This window comes from Salvia hispanica, chromosome 3 (genome assembly GCF_029641045.1).
Source record: "Salvia hispanica isolate PSC_SH4W2 chromosome 3, Shi_PSC_v1, whole genome shotgun sequence".
In the NCBI taxonomy this organism is placed as follows: domain Eukaryota; kingdom Viridiplantae; phylum Streptophyta; class Magnoliopsida; order Lamiales; family Lamiaceae; genus Salvia; species Salvia hispanica.
In genome coordinates, this window is record NC_142694.1 from 13322489 (window position 1) to 13341143 (window position 18655).

The following is an 18655-nucleotide window of genomic DNA, read 5'->3' on the forward strand; positions in this document are numbered from 1 at the left end:
GATTGTGTTTACTCTCAGTTAAAGCAGATTTCTGTTGCATTCGATCATCTTTACTTCTGTTTCTCAATTTGAGATAATTATTAAACTGCTAAGATATTTTTTAAATTTTTTAATGCGATGAAAAAAGTACTACACTCTAAAAAAGTTTTGGAAAAACCCATTAATCATAATTAGCATTGATACCTCTAACTTAATAGTTGTACTAGTAATAATTAGTACTAACAGATACGATGGTTTGACACGAAGGATTTCTACAAATTGATATATGCCTAATTGGAAAATGAAAATTGCATTAAGGAAGAATAGACGAATACTCACATTTCACACACACATTTTTAAAGACTGTTAATGAATTAATTAGTACTGCTAAATCAATCTATAATTTTTATTTTTTTTCATCTTAGAGTTTAATAATTATGCATTAAAATTCGTATTGTTTTAAAAATCTATATTTTTATAAAAGCTAGGGGGAAAGTATTATTCGTTAACTGCATGGATAATAAAGTAATTGACGCTAGTAATGCTTTGTTTTTTGTAGTCCATACCATGAACCATGAGGTGTAGTATACATTAGAGGTGTGTGTAGTGAAGCACAAACTTACAGCTACGTAGGTACCGTGTGTTAGATCTCACGTTGTACTAGTAGGGGACTAGGGGTTACAAACTTACAGCTACGTACTTATAATTAAATTCAATGGAGCACCTCGGCCAACTCTAATAAATTTGGTAAATTCGTTAGTAACACTAACTCTTATTCATCTTATATTTAGACTACTTGATTATAAGTTCACACTACTTTTTATTTTATATACTTATTATTCAAGAGACAAAATCTGCAATCCTTCATCTCTTTTAACATGTCTTCTCTTAGCTATTTATGAATTCTACTAATTCATTCTTTCATTTTCTATTTAATTTATTTATTATGAAGTTAAATAATTTAATTAAATCACAATTTCCTTATAAATAATATATTCACATAAAAATTAATTCTGTTTAAAATTTCAAATTGATATTCTAATTAAGTTCACATTAATAAAAGTATAAACTTGCTATAAGAGAAGTTATTTATCGTGAAATGTAATTAATTTTTTTTAACTTAATTAAAATATGAGATTCATTAACAACTAAAATATTTAGATACAAATTAAATTTAATTAAATTCATATTATAACAAAAGTATAAACATGCTATTTGAAAAGTACACATAATGCAATAAAATGAGAAAAATATAAGAAAAATTAAAATTTTACTCAAGCAGTGCAAAACCTACTTCTCTAACGTAAAAGATTATATACTACTACAAAATTCTTTCACTAATTTATGGATATGACTTTAAGTATGGATCACTGTAAAATTATTATTTATATTTTATTTTTTCAAAATATAATTTTTTAATTAAAATTGGATTTTAAATTAAAATCTATTTTTAAAATTGGGCAAAAGAAACTCACTCGCAGGGGGCGAGTGGGCTTCACCGCCCAATGAAAGTGCACCACGTGGGTGGAGAGTGTGTTATACGCTGGATCCATTATTTCCTCTCCCTCGCACGAGTCCCTACGAGATGAGACGGGTGCAACGCTTTTTTAGCGCATGCTTCGTCTCGCCGAGACGAGACCGAGCTACAAGCTGCAGATGCCCTAAAAATCACGCTAATAATAAAAGAGGTAGTCTGGTCAAGACGCGTTGTCAGTGCGAAAGCATGGGGATGAGGTAGAAATAAAGGAGGGTATGGTCATATGCGCACCACAAGGGTGCGTGCACGCAAGTTATATACTGTCTTAATAAAATGTTGTATGGATCTACTATTGAGATTGCATTTAAGAATAAAATTGATTTAAATAAATAATTAGCAAGGCTAACAATACTGTTTCAAATTTGCAGCCCCATAAAACTGTTTGGCCCAGTGATTTAATTAATCTGTCACTTTTCATAAACCCACCGATCGAGAATTATTATGGAGTACCTAAAATAGATTTGTGGTGCAAGTATTAATTATTAGGGTAGTGATACTGATAATCGTATATAATCAAATTTTTTTCAACAAAAATCGATTTATAAACATTAAGTGATTTAGACTAGGTTTATCGGCAGCTGATCGGTTGCCATATCATTTTCAAAAGTAAAATAATAATAATAAAATGATTTGTGGTCTCTCTCTTGAAGCCCAACATGCATTCGTGCAACCTATTGGTCTCCTTACCATTTCTTGTAGAGTGAATTACTAAATTGGCCTTTACGTATGACAAGTCGAACGCTAGAGATACCCATATTTTAAAAAATGCATTGTAAACCTCTACGCATGAATATAATATCATTTCAGATCCTTTTTCACTGTCTTTTATACTTACTTTTAACTTAAATGTAATTCCAAGGATATTTTAGTCTTTCTCATTTTTATTACTATGTACTATTTTTATTTTATATTAAAATATTATTTTCATTTAATTCATAAATATTATAAATTTAATTAGATTGATAAATTAAATATTTATCAATAGTTATCATAAAAATGATTTATATTTTTATTTTAATTAACTAAATAGAAGAATGATTGTCGAAATATTTGGATTTATGTTTAATATTTAGTTAAACATCTTCTATCTAATTTTAATATTAACCCAATTGAGAAATTAAGATTTATTTTAGTTTAACTAAAATATTTAACTTCTTTTCAATAGTTAGTTATCATAAGAATGATTTATATTTTTATTTTAGTTTAATTAAAATAAAAACATAAATCATTCTATTTAATTTAACTAAAATAAAAACATAAATCATATAACTATTGATAAGTATTTTAATTTATAAATCTAATTAAATTTACCATATTTATGGATTAAATGAAAATAATATTTTAATATAAAATAAACATAGTACATAATAATAAAAATGAGAAAGACTAAATCATCCTTAGAATTAGATTTAGTTTAAAAGTGTGGGGAAAAGGGTATAAAAGACTCAAAATAATGAAAAGGGGCCTGAAATGATATTATACTCATACGTAGAGGCTTACAATGCATTTTTTTCAAACATGGGTATCTCTAGCGTTCGACTTATCATACATAGAGGCCAATTTTGTAGTTCACTCTTTCTTTTATGAGCTAATGAGATTGTGCCATTTTCATTGGTTAATATATATATTTTTAAAATTTATATATCTTTAATATATTATATTAAAAATTATAAAAATTATACCAAAATTCATAATTTTTCATCCTCTACAAATAGAGACCACATTTGCTATAGTTGAGCGGTTGTTGATAAACCATTAAAAATGGTGTGGTTGAGTTAGATGAATATTGATGATGTGTAAGATGATGTGGAGGAGATAGAAATTAATTAAATATTGAAAAAATGGATGGTTGGGTTGGGTTGAGTGGTTGCTGATAAACATGGTCTTAAAATAAATTTCATACAAATCATTTTGCAACACTTCGAAAAAATTTTGAAATTTTAACTAAAATATTTGTATATTTAAGAAAAAAAAATATTGTATAATTAATTCGATTTAACCTCGAAATCATGTTACTAATTGACATAAAATTTCTATATCACTTCTTTCTTATTACTACATGTATAATACAATAAATAACAAAACTGATTTTTAATTAAATTCAACCAAATTTTAAAAATTAAAGATATTACGTACATGCACAATTTATGTACATTTAAGAATTTTTATGGAGTACCTAAAATAGATTTGTGGTGCAAGTATTAATTATTAGGGTAGTGATACTGATAATCGTATATAATCAAACTTTTTTCAACATTTTACGTTGAAAATCGATTTATAAACATTAAGTGATTTAGACTAGGTTTATCGGCAGCTGATCGGTTGCCATGTCATTTTCAAAAGTAAAATAATAATAAAATGATTTGTGGTCTCTCTCTTGAACCCCAACCTAGTCTAAATAATGAAATAATTATTTAAGAATAACGTTGATTTAAGTAAATAATTAGCAAGGCCAACAATACTGTTTCAAAATTTGCATCCCCATAAAACTGTTTGGCACAGTGATTTAATTAATAATTTGTCCTTGTCATAAACCCACCGAGAAATATAGAGTACCTAAAATAGATTTGTGGTGCAAGTATTAATTATTAGGGCAGTGATAAATTAACAACATTGTATACACAAAATAGGATAATTTTGTCATTTTCTATCATATGCATAAATTTAGGAACTTACCTATTTTTTGTATATAGGATAATTTTGCCATTTTCTATCATATGCATAAATTTAGGAACTTACCTATTTTAATTGTACTTTGGTTTTACATTATAGTAACACCTCATATTAATTAAAGAATGAATAATAACACTCAACTAAAACTCAAAAAGAAAATACTTATATTTATTTCAAACAAAAATGTTTAATTTTCAGAATTTCAAACAAATATTTTACATAATATTTTTTCTAGTTCTAACAAAAAAAAAAGACGGAGACAGGTTAAAAGAAGTAAAAAAGTACAAAATAAAAAAAGACAGTGAATATATTAATAATTAAATTAAAATTTTTTAAATCAAATATAAAAATTGAAAAGAATATAATAATAAATTATATTATAAAAATATTTGTATATTAATTTTGCTAGTACATTATAGTTCTTCCCCTTTCCGTCAACTACTTAACGTTTTTTACTCCATAAAACAATAAATTTATTTAAATTATCCTTATATTTTAAAAACTAATTAATGTATATCATTTGTAATTTGGATCTCTTATGTACATTGCAGTATTTTATTTAATTTCTTTCAACTGCTTTAATGTTTGTGATTTGGAATAGCACATGGAGAAATATACAAAGAAAGGTAAATATATGATCATTCATACTATTGTTGAAATTATATGAATGAAGATGTATTATCTAAGTATATGTTTTGAAAATATTAGTATTTAATTAGTAATACACTTTAAGAAGGTGTCACTGACAAAGGTGGACGTTTAGTGCAACGACCTCTATCGTCGAATTACCTCTTACATTATCATTTGATGCACTATAAATATAATAACATATTAATTATAAAATAATATTATAATATAAGTCTAAAATTTATAGGGGTTTATTGTATAATTTCAACATATTATTTAAATATATCTGGTAGTTATACATACAAAAGGATAGTCACATGTTGGGTGCCACATAGCATCGAACTATCCCTATGATATTTTTTAACGCACTACAAAAATAATAATGAAATTAATATTAAAATAATGCAGTAATTAAAATATTAAAAATATAGTGATTTATTATATAATTTTAATTTTTCATGATCTTATCAATTTATGCAACAATAGCTTGAATGCAACAATTTTCAATCATCGAGACCTATATTATATAATTAATAATATTTATAGCAATGTCCTACATCCACATAATATCATTAAATGACAATAGTAATTACATAAAATTATCATATTAAAATCTTATCAATGTATGTATGTTACTCTATATAAAATAAAGAAATAGTATACTCTAGAAAAATAGTTCTTAATAAAAGATAAAAAAAAAATTATATGTAGAACTATAATATTAAAGAAATTTAAATGGTATGTTTTTTCTTATACTTGTAAACTACTAATTTTTCCGCTTCGGAAGTTAAACCAATACATACTAATATTTGCGAAATTAAAACCTGAAATTAATAGTAAAATACCAATGGTTTTAAAAATATATATGACATAATAAAAGAGAATTTTCAAATAAAAAAAGTATTTTGTCCAATTTTTGCTTTGTAGAAAAAAGTACAATATATTTATCTACATATAATTGTGATAGTTTAAATAAAATGAATAAAAAACTTATTTCATTAAAATACTATGAATGATTATTCTATCTAAAATTTTATTATAAATATTTTATTAAAGGTGAATATTTTTACTAATAAATTCAATTACATAGTATTTTTTAAACAATATAAATTAATAAGAAAAATATTATAATCTCCTACAAGTACGAATAGGGTTAAATTAGTCATATATATATGTAATTAATGATGCTTTCAAAATCAAATTAAATTAGTTTTATCCTATTTAAAGTTGAAGGGTATTTTGTACATACAATTTTTGTAAATTTATCTTTACTCTAACTATTAATAGCAAAGATAAATGTTTGGAGTCAGAGTATCTTTAAATCTAATGAGTATTCTAATTAACAAACTACATTCGATTTCATTTTCTTACTAAGAATTTGGAGCAAATCTCGTGATGTGGTAGTTAGATAATGTTGATTCTTGCACTTCAATTAAGATTATCAATTGGATGCCCAAAGTACTTTCAATATAGCCACGCAACTAACTGCCCCCCAATTATTTTGCACTTTTTCGCAATTGTGGACATATCATAATGGAAAATCCCTACAAAAATCTTATAGGAGAATTTGTCATCTAATTTACGCCTAACTTATTTTCATTCCTGTCGAAGATAGTTAGATACTATTTGACTAAGATAAAAGAATGGTTCTTACAATAATACCAAATCGAAAATGACAATCTTTTATCAAGTGGACACGATACTATAATTGCTGATCACAGACATACGCATGATAATAATAATGTCATAACCTACTGATCAATAAATTCAAACCCATAAAATACCCAATTATATTATTAAGGAGGATTTCAATGTATGAGTGCGAGTACAAAATAAAAAAGTATTTCTATAACGACAAGTTAAGTACATCAAAAATTAATGAACTCCAACAACCAAAATTCAGTCTCTAGCATCTTTTGTTAACAAAATTATCAAAATGATTTTTAGGTATTCTTGTAATCAAATTCTTTTAATCATCCTCAAGTCCAAGTTAAACTGCCCATCTCATGGCGCGATGCTGGGCCTGGACCAATTACCCGGGCCCAACAACCCAATTGACCAAACAGTTCAAGTTTGGCCCATGTTTCTTGACATAGCCATAAAATCAGTCACGTGCTCAATTGAATTTATAAGTCAGAGAGAGAATTATAAATTACAAAATAATAATAATATATAGATATATATATAGGGGTGCACTAGGGTGCCACCATAGTTAAAATAACATCATACCACCAATATAGTCCGTTAGATCTCATATATGGACGCCTAGGATTAAGTTTCGTGAAAAAACACAGGTTTGCAGTTTACTGTATTAGATATTGCAGTCTACTGTATTAAATATTGCAGCCGTGGTAAACTGCAATATTGTTGTGGTAAGACTGCAATATTCAATAAACAGCACTGCAATCTGGTAACGTAAAATTAGAAATTTCCTATTTTACCCCTCCGTGTTTTTACACGTGGCAGCATGACAAGCACACGATTTTCAGATCCAATGGCCTAAAATGGTGGTATGGTGTTACAATAAAGAGGGTTGTCATCTTAGTACATCCCTATATATATATATATATAATTGGAAAGAGAAAATCAGAAATGATAAAATTAAAAAATATACTCCATTTATTCACAAAAATAGTCTCATTGGTTATGTTATAATGCGAAAGAAGTAAAAGCATGAGAGAAATAGATAAAATGGGTAAAATAGGAGAGATAAATTGAAAATAAAAACAATGTAGACTATAGAGTACACGGAATCATAGTAAAATTATTTGAGTACATGAATACAATGTAAATTCTGATCCACAACAACATGACTACTAAGAAAACATCAATTGCAATCAAAACATTGAACATCACTAATCACTACTATAAAAACCATGTAGTAATTAATAATGAATGAATGATATACCAAAGCAAACTTGAAAAATAACATGGAGCTTTTCACAACTAGAAAATAACAACGCAAATCGAGTATTATTTGAGCACATATTTGACTACTCCAGGAATGTGAACGTTGATGAAGTAATCTTCCCAATTTATGATTTTTGGATCAAAACAAAACGTACCACTCTCCACCTCCTCGCCTACTTGTGCCGCTGCCCTTCTTAGTTTTTCCGTGTTCATGTCGTCGAAACTGCACCCACAAAAAATGTATCACCCTCATATAAGTATTCACAGCACATTGATGTATTTATGTTTGAGAATAGGCACTTACTATCCTTTAAAGAACAAATAAGGTCCATAGAGCTCGACTAATCGCAATACGAACTTGATCTTTCTGCACATGTCCAGATACCTGTCTTGAAAGTATTGGCAGCAAGCCTTGTTCACCATTTCTAGCCCCTATAATTACATAAAAAAATTCAAGTAATTAAATAGATGATCAAGAGGTGAACTAGGGTAATTGATTAATTAATTTAGTAATTAATTAAGATACCTTTAAGGGTAGCAAGTAGTGAATGGCTAAGTATCTTTGGAAACTTTCCATTGAGTTCAATACTTTGACATTGCCAACTATGACAGGCTTTCCTTCCTTGTTGATCCATGGATGCTTCTGGAAATATCTTTGGCCGTAATCTTGCAGCGATGCGTATTCAAGTGGGTTCGCCACAGAGGAACCCACGTGGTAGATCGTCTCATCTGACTGGTTCGAGTGAGCAGCCATGGCCACCATCATTGCATTCACCACCATGTCTGCAGGGATCTGCAAAACCTTTCTTTTTTACAATCTTTTCTTTTCTTGAAATGTGCATAGTGTGTTGATGAGTCCCTTGCAGGCTACATCCTCAAACCCAATCAAGTTTTAATTTTTCTTTAGCCCTTTTGAGTGAATAGATTTAATCATTGTAATGTAAAGAAATATAACGAGAACTCACCACATCAATGATGGTGTTGGGATTGCCAAGGAAACACGTAATTCTTCCTTTGCCATATCCGACAGCTAAGCTGTCAATTGTTCTGTAAATATGTTGCATGGCAAAATGAAATCAAAAAATTAAATCTTGATTGTCAGCACAAAACAATAATACAGGAGCCATTATTGATCAGGGTTAACTGCCACAAATAATCTGAATTTTGCTAGTTACACTAATTAAACCCTAATTGAAAAATATATTAAGTAGGATCGGAGATAATTAAAAGTAATCACCTGATCCCTTCAGCCCAACCAGGGAAAGGTTCTTTATAAGTGCTTGTGACAATGGTAGGTCGAATTATAACGACAGGCATTTCATTTTTCAAATGCCCCAACAACATCTCCCCCATAGCCTTGGTGAAAACATATGTATTTGGCCATCCATACCTTCTTGCTCTGTTGAAGTAGTATAAAATTTGTCAAACTACCACATAAGTACCAAGAACACTATCTATAAATTATAAATATACGTGTGTATTTTATAAATATAATGTCACCTTTGAATTCCCAAATCCTTCATTTTGGATTTAATAAGGTCGTCGGAGCAATTTTCAGCTTTTAGGGATTTCAAAGTATCGTCGATCAACTTCTTCTCGGCGTCGATGTCTAGTCCACGTGCTCCATTAAGTGTTTCCCCCATTTTATAACCTTTTTCTAATATCAGTCCTTCCTTTTCTCCACATACATAAGCTGAAAATATACTCCAATATTAGTTTCCCGTTAATTTTTTAAACTCATAATGAGATACGTATCATACATATATACAGACGTGTATAGTAGACATCTACTAGATGTGGAGAAATACAAATGTTGCCGAATATTTTTAATCCTAGGGTAAATTGGTAAAAAAATGATTGAAGTTTGGTTAAATTTTGATCAGTTATGCAACTTTCAAAAATAGCTAATTACTCTCTCCGTACCATGCATAATAAGAGTCATATTTTGCCATTTTCGTCCATTCTACAATAAGAGTCTTATTTCACTTTTACCATAAATGATAAGTAGATCTCACACTCTACCGATTTATTTCACTCACATTTTATTATAAAACTAGATATATATAAGTGAGACCCATATTTCAACTATCCACTTTTCTTTACATTTATTAAAAGTGTTAAATCAAATAGGACTCCTATTATGTAACGGATGAAGTATATTATAATTTTGATATTTTTTTCTTTATCATCCCATTTTTTTGGATTCACAGTGATTTGAAAGCCAACATACTTTAGCCTAATCTTATAGGAGTACTATAATTTTTTATGTAATGGCTTTTTTACAGTGTTGCACAAAATTGTAAAAAGATCATGTATTTCGGCTTCCATGTCACGCACAATTTAGCCAAATACAAACAAATGAGATAATTGCAAAAATATTCAAAGCTATGATTGACTATTTTTAAAAGTTGTGGTTGTCCGAAATTTAACTAAACTTTGTGATTTTTTTGATAACGTGCTAAACATGATTTATTTCAAAAATAACGTGCTAAACATGATTTATTTCAAAAATAACTTAATTATATCAAAATAGGGCGTGCTAATGTAACAACGAACTAACCAGTTGAGACGTGAAGCAACACTTTTAACTTCTCACATCTTTTAGCGAAGTTCAATACATGCTTAGCTCCCATCGTATTTATTCCAATTGAAATATCATATCTGCCCACCAAACCGAAAAATCAAGGACTATTAATAATTAAAAGATGCATGATTAGTCGGATTCCGCCGAAGGCGGATTCAGTACAATTATATATGGTAAATAATAAAATAAAAAGATGCATAGAATGAATATATCGATTCTAATTTTGGTTATTAATTTATTACTACTAAATACATTATCAAAACAATTAATTTATGACCTATGTATAATTAATTAAGGCAATGGAGTAATACGTATATGGAAGTTGGAAAGAAAAATTATAGCTGAACTAAAATACCTTTCGTCAAAGTTGGTATTTGCAGCTAAATTGACAACGACATCAACTTCTTTAATCATTTCCTCTAACAACAATGAGTCCTTCACGCCCAAATCCTCGCAGGTGATGTCTCCAGCCACAACTCTTATTTTTTGTGAAATTAAGGAATTTAAATATCCACCATGTTTCTCTTTCAGAACCCTAAATAAATCCTTTGACATGATCTTAAATACAGAAGAAAGAAAACTAATTAGTCACGATATTATTTACATGAAGGCTATGGTATTGGATTTTCCGTACGTCTATATATTAATTCATTAATCATCATCCTCAATATTGTAATTTATTTCCTATTCTTGATATAGTGCAAAGTTAGTATTATAACACATAATGATATATAGTAGCTAATTGATTAAACACAATAAACAATTAAACGTGAAATCGAACTACAAAAAGTTGTAGGCGAAACAATATGATCAATTATGTCGATGTACGTTGTTTTTGTCGGACTTCGGAACAATTTAATTTGTAGGAAGGATGCCTCAGCCCTCAGCATAAAATAATTATGACACCTAATTCATGTATGTAGCTGCCGTTTAATTGATTATTATGTACGAGACTTTGGTGGATAAGACTGGAAATTCTGAGATTTGGTCAAATTTTAATCCGTTCCAAAACTTTGAAAATCAGCTAGAAAAATTCTGGAGTTTTATTTTGCTCTTAGTTACTCTTCCACGGAGAAAATTTCTAGTCACAATATATCATATATGTGTTATAGGGGTGCGTTAAAATGACAACACTCTTAAAATGACACTTTGCAGTCTAGAGTATTGGATGTTGCAGGCCGCGTAAATTTACCCTTGCGAATTTTTTATGATTGCCACATAGCAGCTGATTATTCATCTACGTGTACAAATGATTGGCTAGGAATGGTGATATGGTGTTATTTTAAGATGGGTTGTCATTTTAACACATCCCATGTGTTATATATACTATTCATATTTTTAAACATAAAAATATTATTTTTTTTATGAATGGATAACATTGTTAAATTCATTACTAATGGTGATATCCACGTATCACATATCATAGAATAGTCGAGAATAAATTCAAATAAAAATTTGACCAAATTTCGTGATTCTCAGATAAATTTTATTTTACAACTAAAGAGGCGTGACGTATCGGGTATGGTATATCGATGCATGTCTTTTCGATTATGTAGATGTATATAATTAATCCACTAAACTATGTATTCACCAAAATAATCAAATAAGTCCTAATTAATTTGAGAGTTACCTCAGTGTCGAAGCGTAGCATAGCTGAGTTCGAGTCTCGAGCCCTCAAGAGAAGATAAAGCCTCTTTACGTTGGGCTGTACTCTCAGAATCTTCTCAATGAAAACTACACCATTGCATGTATATATCAACAATTGAAATTTTAATTTTAATTTTTGATGACTGTGTAAAAATGCAAATATGGATATGAATACATATTAAGAAAAATAGAGGAAGTTTGCACTTTGCAGAGCAAAAACTCATACTCTTAGCAAGAAAGCCAGCTGCCCCGGTTACTAGAATAGACCTTCCCTCCATGAACTCCATTGCACAACTTAGAGAGAGATTGATAGCTAGAGAGAGAGATGTAGGAGATATAAATATATAGTACTACTAGTACTATATTGAATAAGTTTGAGTGCACGCAATTAATCAAAGTAGATTTTTGTTGGTAAGCGTTTACATTGACTCTCTGTCTCTCTACACTATTCATGTATAGGTAATATTTGACCTGTATGTACTAATTTTAACAACCTCTTCGGATATTGCATTCTAAAAGTAAAAGGCAATACATGTGTTATTTCAATAATGTAAGTGTATATACATTAAATAGATACATATAGGAGTATAATACAAGAAGAGGAAATAGAGCTCATGTGGCGAGCATCAACGCGCGAGGTGATTATACTTTGGTGACTGCAACTAACACGTCATATATATTAAGTTATAGTTATAGTATATATCTAATCAAACTATTGATTATTGGGATGCAAACAATTTCACACCCGGGACTTGAGTAGATGTGCAACTATATATTGAGACCTTGGTCCAAATTACCTCCATTAATTAGAATATGTCTTTTGAGATTTGTGTTAAAAATAAAACCATAAGAGCTTGATCTGAAATGGATTATATATTATGAGGGTGTTTGGTTTGCAAGGATTGTATTCCGGGTTAAATATGTAATGTGTTTGGTTCATGAAATTCAATCTTAGATAGATAATTATGGGATAATTAGTCATAGCTATCTATGATTAAAATAATCTAAGCTCATTTGTAGATTGTATTTTGATATTATTTTATCTAGGAAACCGAACACCATCTATATTAATGCTGAGTTCAAGCGTGCTTCAACAAATTTTTATCTAGGAATAAGTAAAATTGCAAATAATATATAAATATTAATATTGCTAATTAATTCGTTGGGATGAAGAAAAAAGAATCCCCCAAGACCATGAGAGCTTGATCCAGAGTAAATCCAAATAATAATTCTATAGCCTTAGGCCATGTTTGGTAGGGATGATAACTCATCATTTTTGTTCATAAAATCTCATCCCTATATGAGTTATCACTCCTACCAAACATGCTATTAATAATATTAATTTCAGGTGTGCATAGTGTCTTGGACCGCACTTTTGAGTTACTTCTAGGAATAAATAAATGACGGGTGTTTCCTCATTTTTTTATTAACTTGCGGTATCAGCATATGTACATAAGTAATCCAACCTCAAAAGTTATATTGCTTGCTTCTACTTTATAAATAAAGAAGTAGTAGTAGTAAATTGATAGTTGGTGAATATATATGGATTGAGGTTAGTATAATACTGTTAAACAACCCAACAAATAGGTGCATATATGGACATCTACTTCTTTGACACTTGTAAACTGTAAAATTGACATTTTGTTGATTGAAAGTATTATTTGATATTCAAGTACTGATCATAACTATAGATATACGTACAATCCTCACACCACGAGAAAGAACCTAACCAATTTCAATGATTTTGGTACGGTTTTTTATCGGTTTGGTTTTTGATCTTTTTGTTATGACGAGATGCATGTATTGATTTAATATAATAACTCTTGATTAAAAATATTAGCAACATAAATTTTAATTTTTGACTTACATACATGTATTTTTTTAATTAATAAAAGAATACTCATAATTTTAAATATCGTACCACAGTGGACTCGGACTTGAGACTTTGGACCTCGCAATGTTAATCACTCTGACGCTAAATACATGCACAATACTTCAAAACAAAAAAAAAACACTTACACTTTTTTACTATTGTTGGGAGTTTAGTTGGAAGAAGTTAAAAAAAAAAAGAGTGTAGTTGGAAAAGCTTTACAAGTTACTACTACATCCTTAATAGCATTACTACCATTGGCATTAATTGGGAGAGTTAAAATTTCAGAAATTGTAGTTTGTATTTGTCAATAAAAAATATTCGTAAATAAATTTATGTGTTAATACTCTTTATGGGCCCTAATTAATTGGGCTTCAATAATTGAAAACATTTACGTCCATCTCCAATACTGGGCCTAAATTTTAAATACCTGGCTTTAAAGGATCCCGCAACTGGCTAGAAACCAAATAAGGCCCAACAAGACCAGATAATTTTGAATATATTTTCATTTTCATTTATATTAAAATAAAAATAATAAAATAAACACCAATATAATATAGGCACGCAATTCTCTCATTTTCTTATCACGTACTATCTCGATTTTGTATTTTGGTTGTTGTAATTTGTTCTTAGTTTATCGTACGTGTTTTCAATTTTTTAGTCAGATTTATAGATTAAAAGAAGTCTACTAGATTTTTTTTTTCCGCTCACAACCCTTCACCTAATACTTCCACTTCATTTATATTTTTTTCTAAGTCGTTGCAGATTTAGTTCACACTTCCTGTGATATTTTTATAGAACGGGAACTAAGTGTTTTCATAACAACGGGAATTTTGAGGGAAAGATTTCAAAAACAGTTAATTTACTGAAAAGTTGTTAATTTATTTCTCAATTGAAATTCGATCCGCAGAAGCAAGCTGATCGCCTGTGATTTAGGGAGTCATCCAATTTGGCAATTAACTTTTTCACTACTCCAACTTACCTTAATTTGCTCTCAATATTAATGGAAAAGGAAGGGAAAAAAAAGCCATGATATGTTGCTCATAATTTCAACTCATCATCATTAACTTTTCTAGGTGCTTAATTCTTATTGACTAATTTCATTTAAATTATGGCTGTCATAATATAGAATATATTCACATTGCTGACTCATATGTACATTGCACCATTGCGAGTTGCATATGAACTGAGAAATACGCAGAGAAATAATAATTGCGTCTACCACTAGTTAAGACCACAACTGGAGGAATGGGCCTTCGACCTTTTCTTTTTCCTCTAAAACTAAATAACGATTTTCCATTACCTCGGTGACTCGAACCCTTGATTTATAGGTCGGAGAAGAAGCATCTTACTAATTGAGTTGTTTTAACGATGATCAATAATGGTTTCTTCATGATAACTCGAACTCCCAACCTATTAAATGGATATGAGAAACTTCTTACCAACTAAGCTGCATTTACATTATCTCAGATTGTTATTCTCTCAAATTGAATTAATTTATTTAGACAATATGTAAAAAAATAATGATAACGTTATTAGAATTCTAACGAAGTATTAATTGCGTATGTTCAAAAATTTGTAAAAAAAATTGAACATGTAAGTATTTCAGTATACAATAAATCACACTTCAATCATATTTCACCTGTGCTGAAGTATGATCATTCCTAGTTATGCGAAAGTATAGTTAATTATTGTATTAAAATATATACTATTATTTATTGTTGCGTCGAAATATAATTCGAACTTTTGATAACGTCGTTTCGTTATCAAAAAATGAACTTTACCAAATGGACATATAAAGGTAATTAAACTTTTACCAAATGATAATTATGTTCTTGTATGCAAGCTATTATGCTGTAAATATTTAAACTTATTGCTTCAAAACAATCGATATTTGGTAATATGAGTTTTGTACATATATCTAGCAACACAAGTATAGAAGCTATATATAGATAACCATATCATAAAGATCAGTAGAAATAATTTTGCACCGGATCAAATTCTCGATAAATAAACAAGTGCGAACCACGAAATACAAAAAAAAAAAGAAAAGAAAAAAAAAGGCAAAGTTAGAACATCAACAGAGTTTGAAGCTGGCAAATTTCCTCTCATAATTAGCAAGAAAAAAATTCATCAACTTCACAACTTGTACAAGTCTTCCGATCCTTATTTGAACATATATAACAAACACTAAAATAGGTGTGAATGCTCAGCAGCAAACCGTTCCCCTCATTTCGAGAATTTTTTGCTGCTGAGCACTCACACCTACGACACGACACGATAACAGCACAACAGGCATGCATCGTATCTCTAGGCGGTGTCGTCCTCGGAGCATGTGAAGCCTTCGAGGGAAGGGTGGGGCGCGTGGCCCTTCCCGAAGGACCTAATGTGGTCCTTGAGGGACCTCTTGTGCTTGAAGTCGGAGCCGCACGTGCAGTACCAGAGCTTCCCGCAGTTCTTCTCGTGCGTGCGCCAGTCCCCCTTCACCGCGAACGACTTCCCGCACGACTTCCTGCACGAAAACGGCTTGGCCCCGTGCTTCCGCTTGTAGTGCGTCTGCAGCGTGCGGAAGTCCTTCAGCGGCCTCGCGCGCGGGTGGTTCACGTTGTTCTTGCACCCCGCCGCGCAGCAGTAGCACGGCAGCCGCAGCATTGCCGCCGGCTGCGCCCCGCGCAGGGACTCCGGGCCCCTCCGAAACTCCGACCCGTGGCCCCACATGTGCATCTGAATACAAGAGAATGTGAGATTTGATCATGTTGATTTTTCAATTTAAGTGACAGTTTGACACGATAGATAAGTGATTTCTGCAATTATAATTGTTTGGACCAAAACACTAAACTAGGTCGATTGCACATTAATTTAATATTGTCCGCTTTAGATAAAATTCGCACATATTTGTTTTTAGGTCACTCTCAACGGACCTTAAATTAATTGGGGTGAATCTGCAATTCAACAAACCTGTCATCAAACTAATATGCAGTCGATGATCTTATCACTTTGCATAGGCATATAAATTATTAAAGAATCATGAATTACTATATTTTGAGATATCATAACCGTTTTCTTAAATCAATACATCATGATTCATAATCATAATCAAGATATATATGGAAATATCATGATAATTAAATAATGAGCTAACCTGCATGTTATTGTATCTATTGAAGGTCTTGTTGCATATACTGCAAGAAAACTGCATGGGACCAACAAGAATCTGTGCTGGAGTTGGAATCCAAAATCTCCCCTCACCATTCAAACTTCCATTACAAGACTTGTTCTTCACAGAATACTCATCTTCTTCTTCGTTGTCATCTTCCTTGAAACCATAGCGGTTTCTCTGATCTCCATCAATTTCTCCTATATCAGGCAGCCCTATGTGGAGCGCCACCGCGGCATTCTCATTCAGTCTGCAGTCGTCTTCCTCTTCCTTCACCTCCTTCTCCGTAAACCTGCTAAGAAGAGGCAAACATTGGATCGTCTTTTGATCGTGACTGTGATCGTTTTGCTGGTGGTGGTAGAAGAGAGGGAATTCGAAGAAATTACTCATGGTACTAATTTGGATTTGGAGTTGGAGATGATGATGAGAGTAAAATGGCTAGAGCCACATTCAATGGAATTTCGACAAATGAACCACAAATTTATATTCTTCAACATTTTGTGCTCATCATAGTAGAAGAGAATTTTATTATAATAAATTCTTTTCCGAATATTATAGTTGGACTTTGTGTGAGAAAGCTTGAACCAAATATTGAATTTTATGAATCTTGGTTTCCTTCGTCTTTGTGTGAACCTTTTCTCACTTTTTATTACTACTCTCTTTTCGTGTGTTACATTCCTTGACTCTTATCTCCACACACGATCGAGTTGAATTCTTCGTTTTATGTTTTAAATAATCTTGTTAAACATAGCTTAATAATATATTGATACGACGTGCATGAATAAAATAAAGGGTTAATTATGTCTTGTGTCCCAATTTTCAATATTTTTTCAAAAAAATGTCCATAATCTTTAAGACCCTCTTCTTTTAATTAGCTCAACAAACTGCAGTTTTTGTTCAATTAAGAAAGAAAAGTGTTGAATAAAAAATAGCAAGAATTGTGAACGCAACATTTTCAACTCCCATGGCTGAGAGTTTACCAAGAGAGAGAGTAGTGGTGGGGTTTAAGGAAATAGACATGGAACTATGAGAATCCTAGAATAGCCTAAACTTAAGCCAACTTAAACTTTTTCTCTCAAATCTCTATTTTATTTATATTATTCACTCCCGCTTCTCACGTCGGTTAAAGATATTTTTTGACCAATTCAATGGTAATTCAGTGGAAGATGTTGGAATAACTAATTAATATTCACACATTAATACATGTTAAATAATAAATACGAAAGATCGATGAAAGCGGAAGCGTATTTGTATTTAGAGTAGTGATGTCTCCATGCCATAATGTCTCTATGTGTTTTTGCCATAAGAATAATTCATATATGGACTAATATATCCTTATTTCAAAAGAAAGGAAATTAGATCCGTTTAATTATAAAAGGAAAGTCCAATCAAAGCACATTAACTATTAACTTTCAATAACTTTAGGGAATTATAATTAAGTCGTTAATAACCCTCTTTAATTTTTCATAATATAAAAGGATTTGAATTGATTTACCATCGAATGAAAATTCTTATTTTATTTTATTCAAACACTAATATAAATATTAACTTTTCAATTGAATTTGTTCATGTAATCAATAGCAACTAATTATTTTATTATTAGATAATTCTTAAAATTCTAGTAAATTATAAAAATAATTATATACATATATATTAATTTCTTAGTATTAT

General features: G+C 30.2%; 2 protein-coding genes across 2 annotated transcripts; both read right to left on the reverse strand.

Annotated features, from left to right (window-relative positions):
• Positions 1-7526: 7526 nt before the first annotated feature.
• LOC125212063 (fatty acyl-CoA reductase 3-like) lies at positions 7527-12274 on the reverse strand. Its single transcript, XM_048112101.1, has 10 exons — positions 12184-12274; positions 11941-12044; positions 10666-10868; positions 10287-10387; positions 9227-9419; positions 8964-9125; positions 8692-8773; positions 8253-8519; positions 8031-8158; positions 7527-7949 (listed from the first exon to the last, which is right to left on the reverse strand). The coding sequence occupies exons 1-10, from the start codon at positions 12242-12244 to the stop codon at positions 7790-7792; spliced, it is 1461 nt and encodes a 486-aa protein (XP_047968058.1). The 5' UTR covers positions 12245-12274; the 3' UTR covers positions 7527-7789.
• A 3523-nt stretch (positions 12275-15797) lies between these two features.
• Positions 15798-17448, reverse strand: LOC125212065 (zinc finger protein WIP3-like). The gene is made up of 2 exons (XM_048112102.2): positions 16970-17448; positions 15798-16551 (listed from the first exon to the last, which is right to left on the reverse strand). Exons 1-2 carry the CDS (start codon positions 17372-17374, stop codon positions 16138-16140), a joined length of 819 nt encoding a protein of 272 aa, XP_047968059.1. The 5' UTR covers positions 17375-17448; the 3' UTR covers positions 15798-16137.
• Between the last annotated feature and the right edge of the window lie 1207 nt (positions 17449-18655).

Coding starts and splice junctions, on each gene's coding strand:
- LOC125212063 (XM_048112101.1), bottom strand. CDS start 12,244: ATGGAGTTCATGGAGGGAAGGTCTATTCTAGTAACCGGGGCAGCTGGC. Junction 10,869..11,940: donor TGCTACGCTTCGACACTGAG/GTAACTCTCAAA, acceptor TCTGTATTTAAG/ATCATGTCAAAGGATTTATT. Junction 8,774..8,963: donor GGTTGGGCTGAAGGGATCAG/GTGATTACTTTT, acceptor ACATATTTACAG/AACAATTGACAGCTTAGCTG.
- LOC125212065 (XM_048112102.2), bottom strand. CDS start 17,374: ATGAGTAATTTCTTCGAATTCCCTCTCTTCTACCACCACCAGCAAAAC. Junction 16,552..16,969: donor ATAGATACAATAACATGCAG/GTTAGCTCATTA, acceptor TCTTGTATTCAG/ATGCACATGTGGGGCCACGG.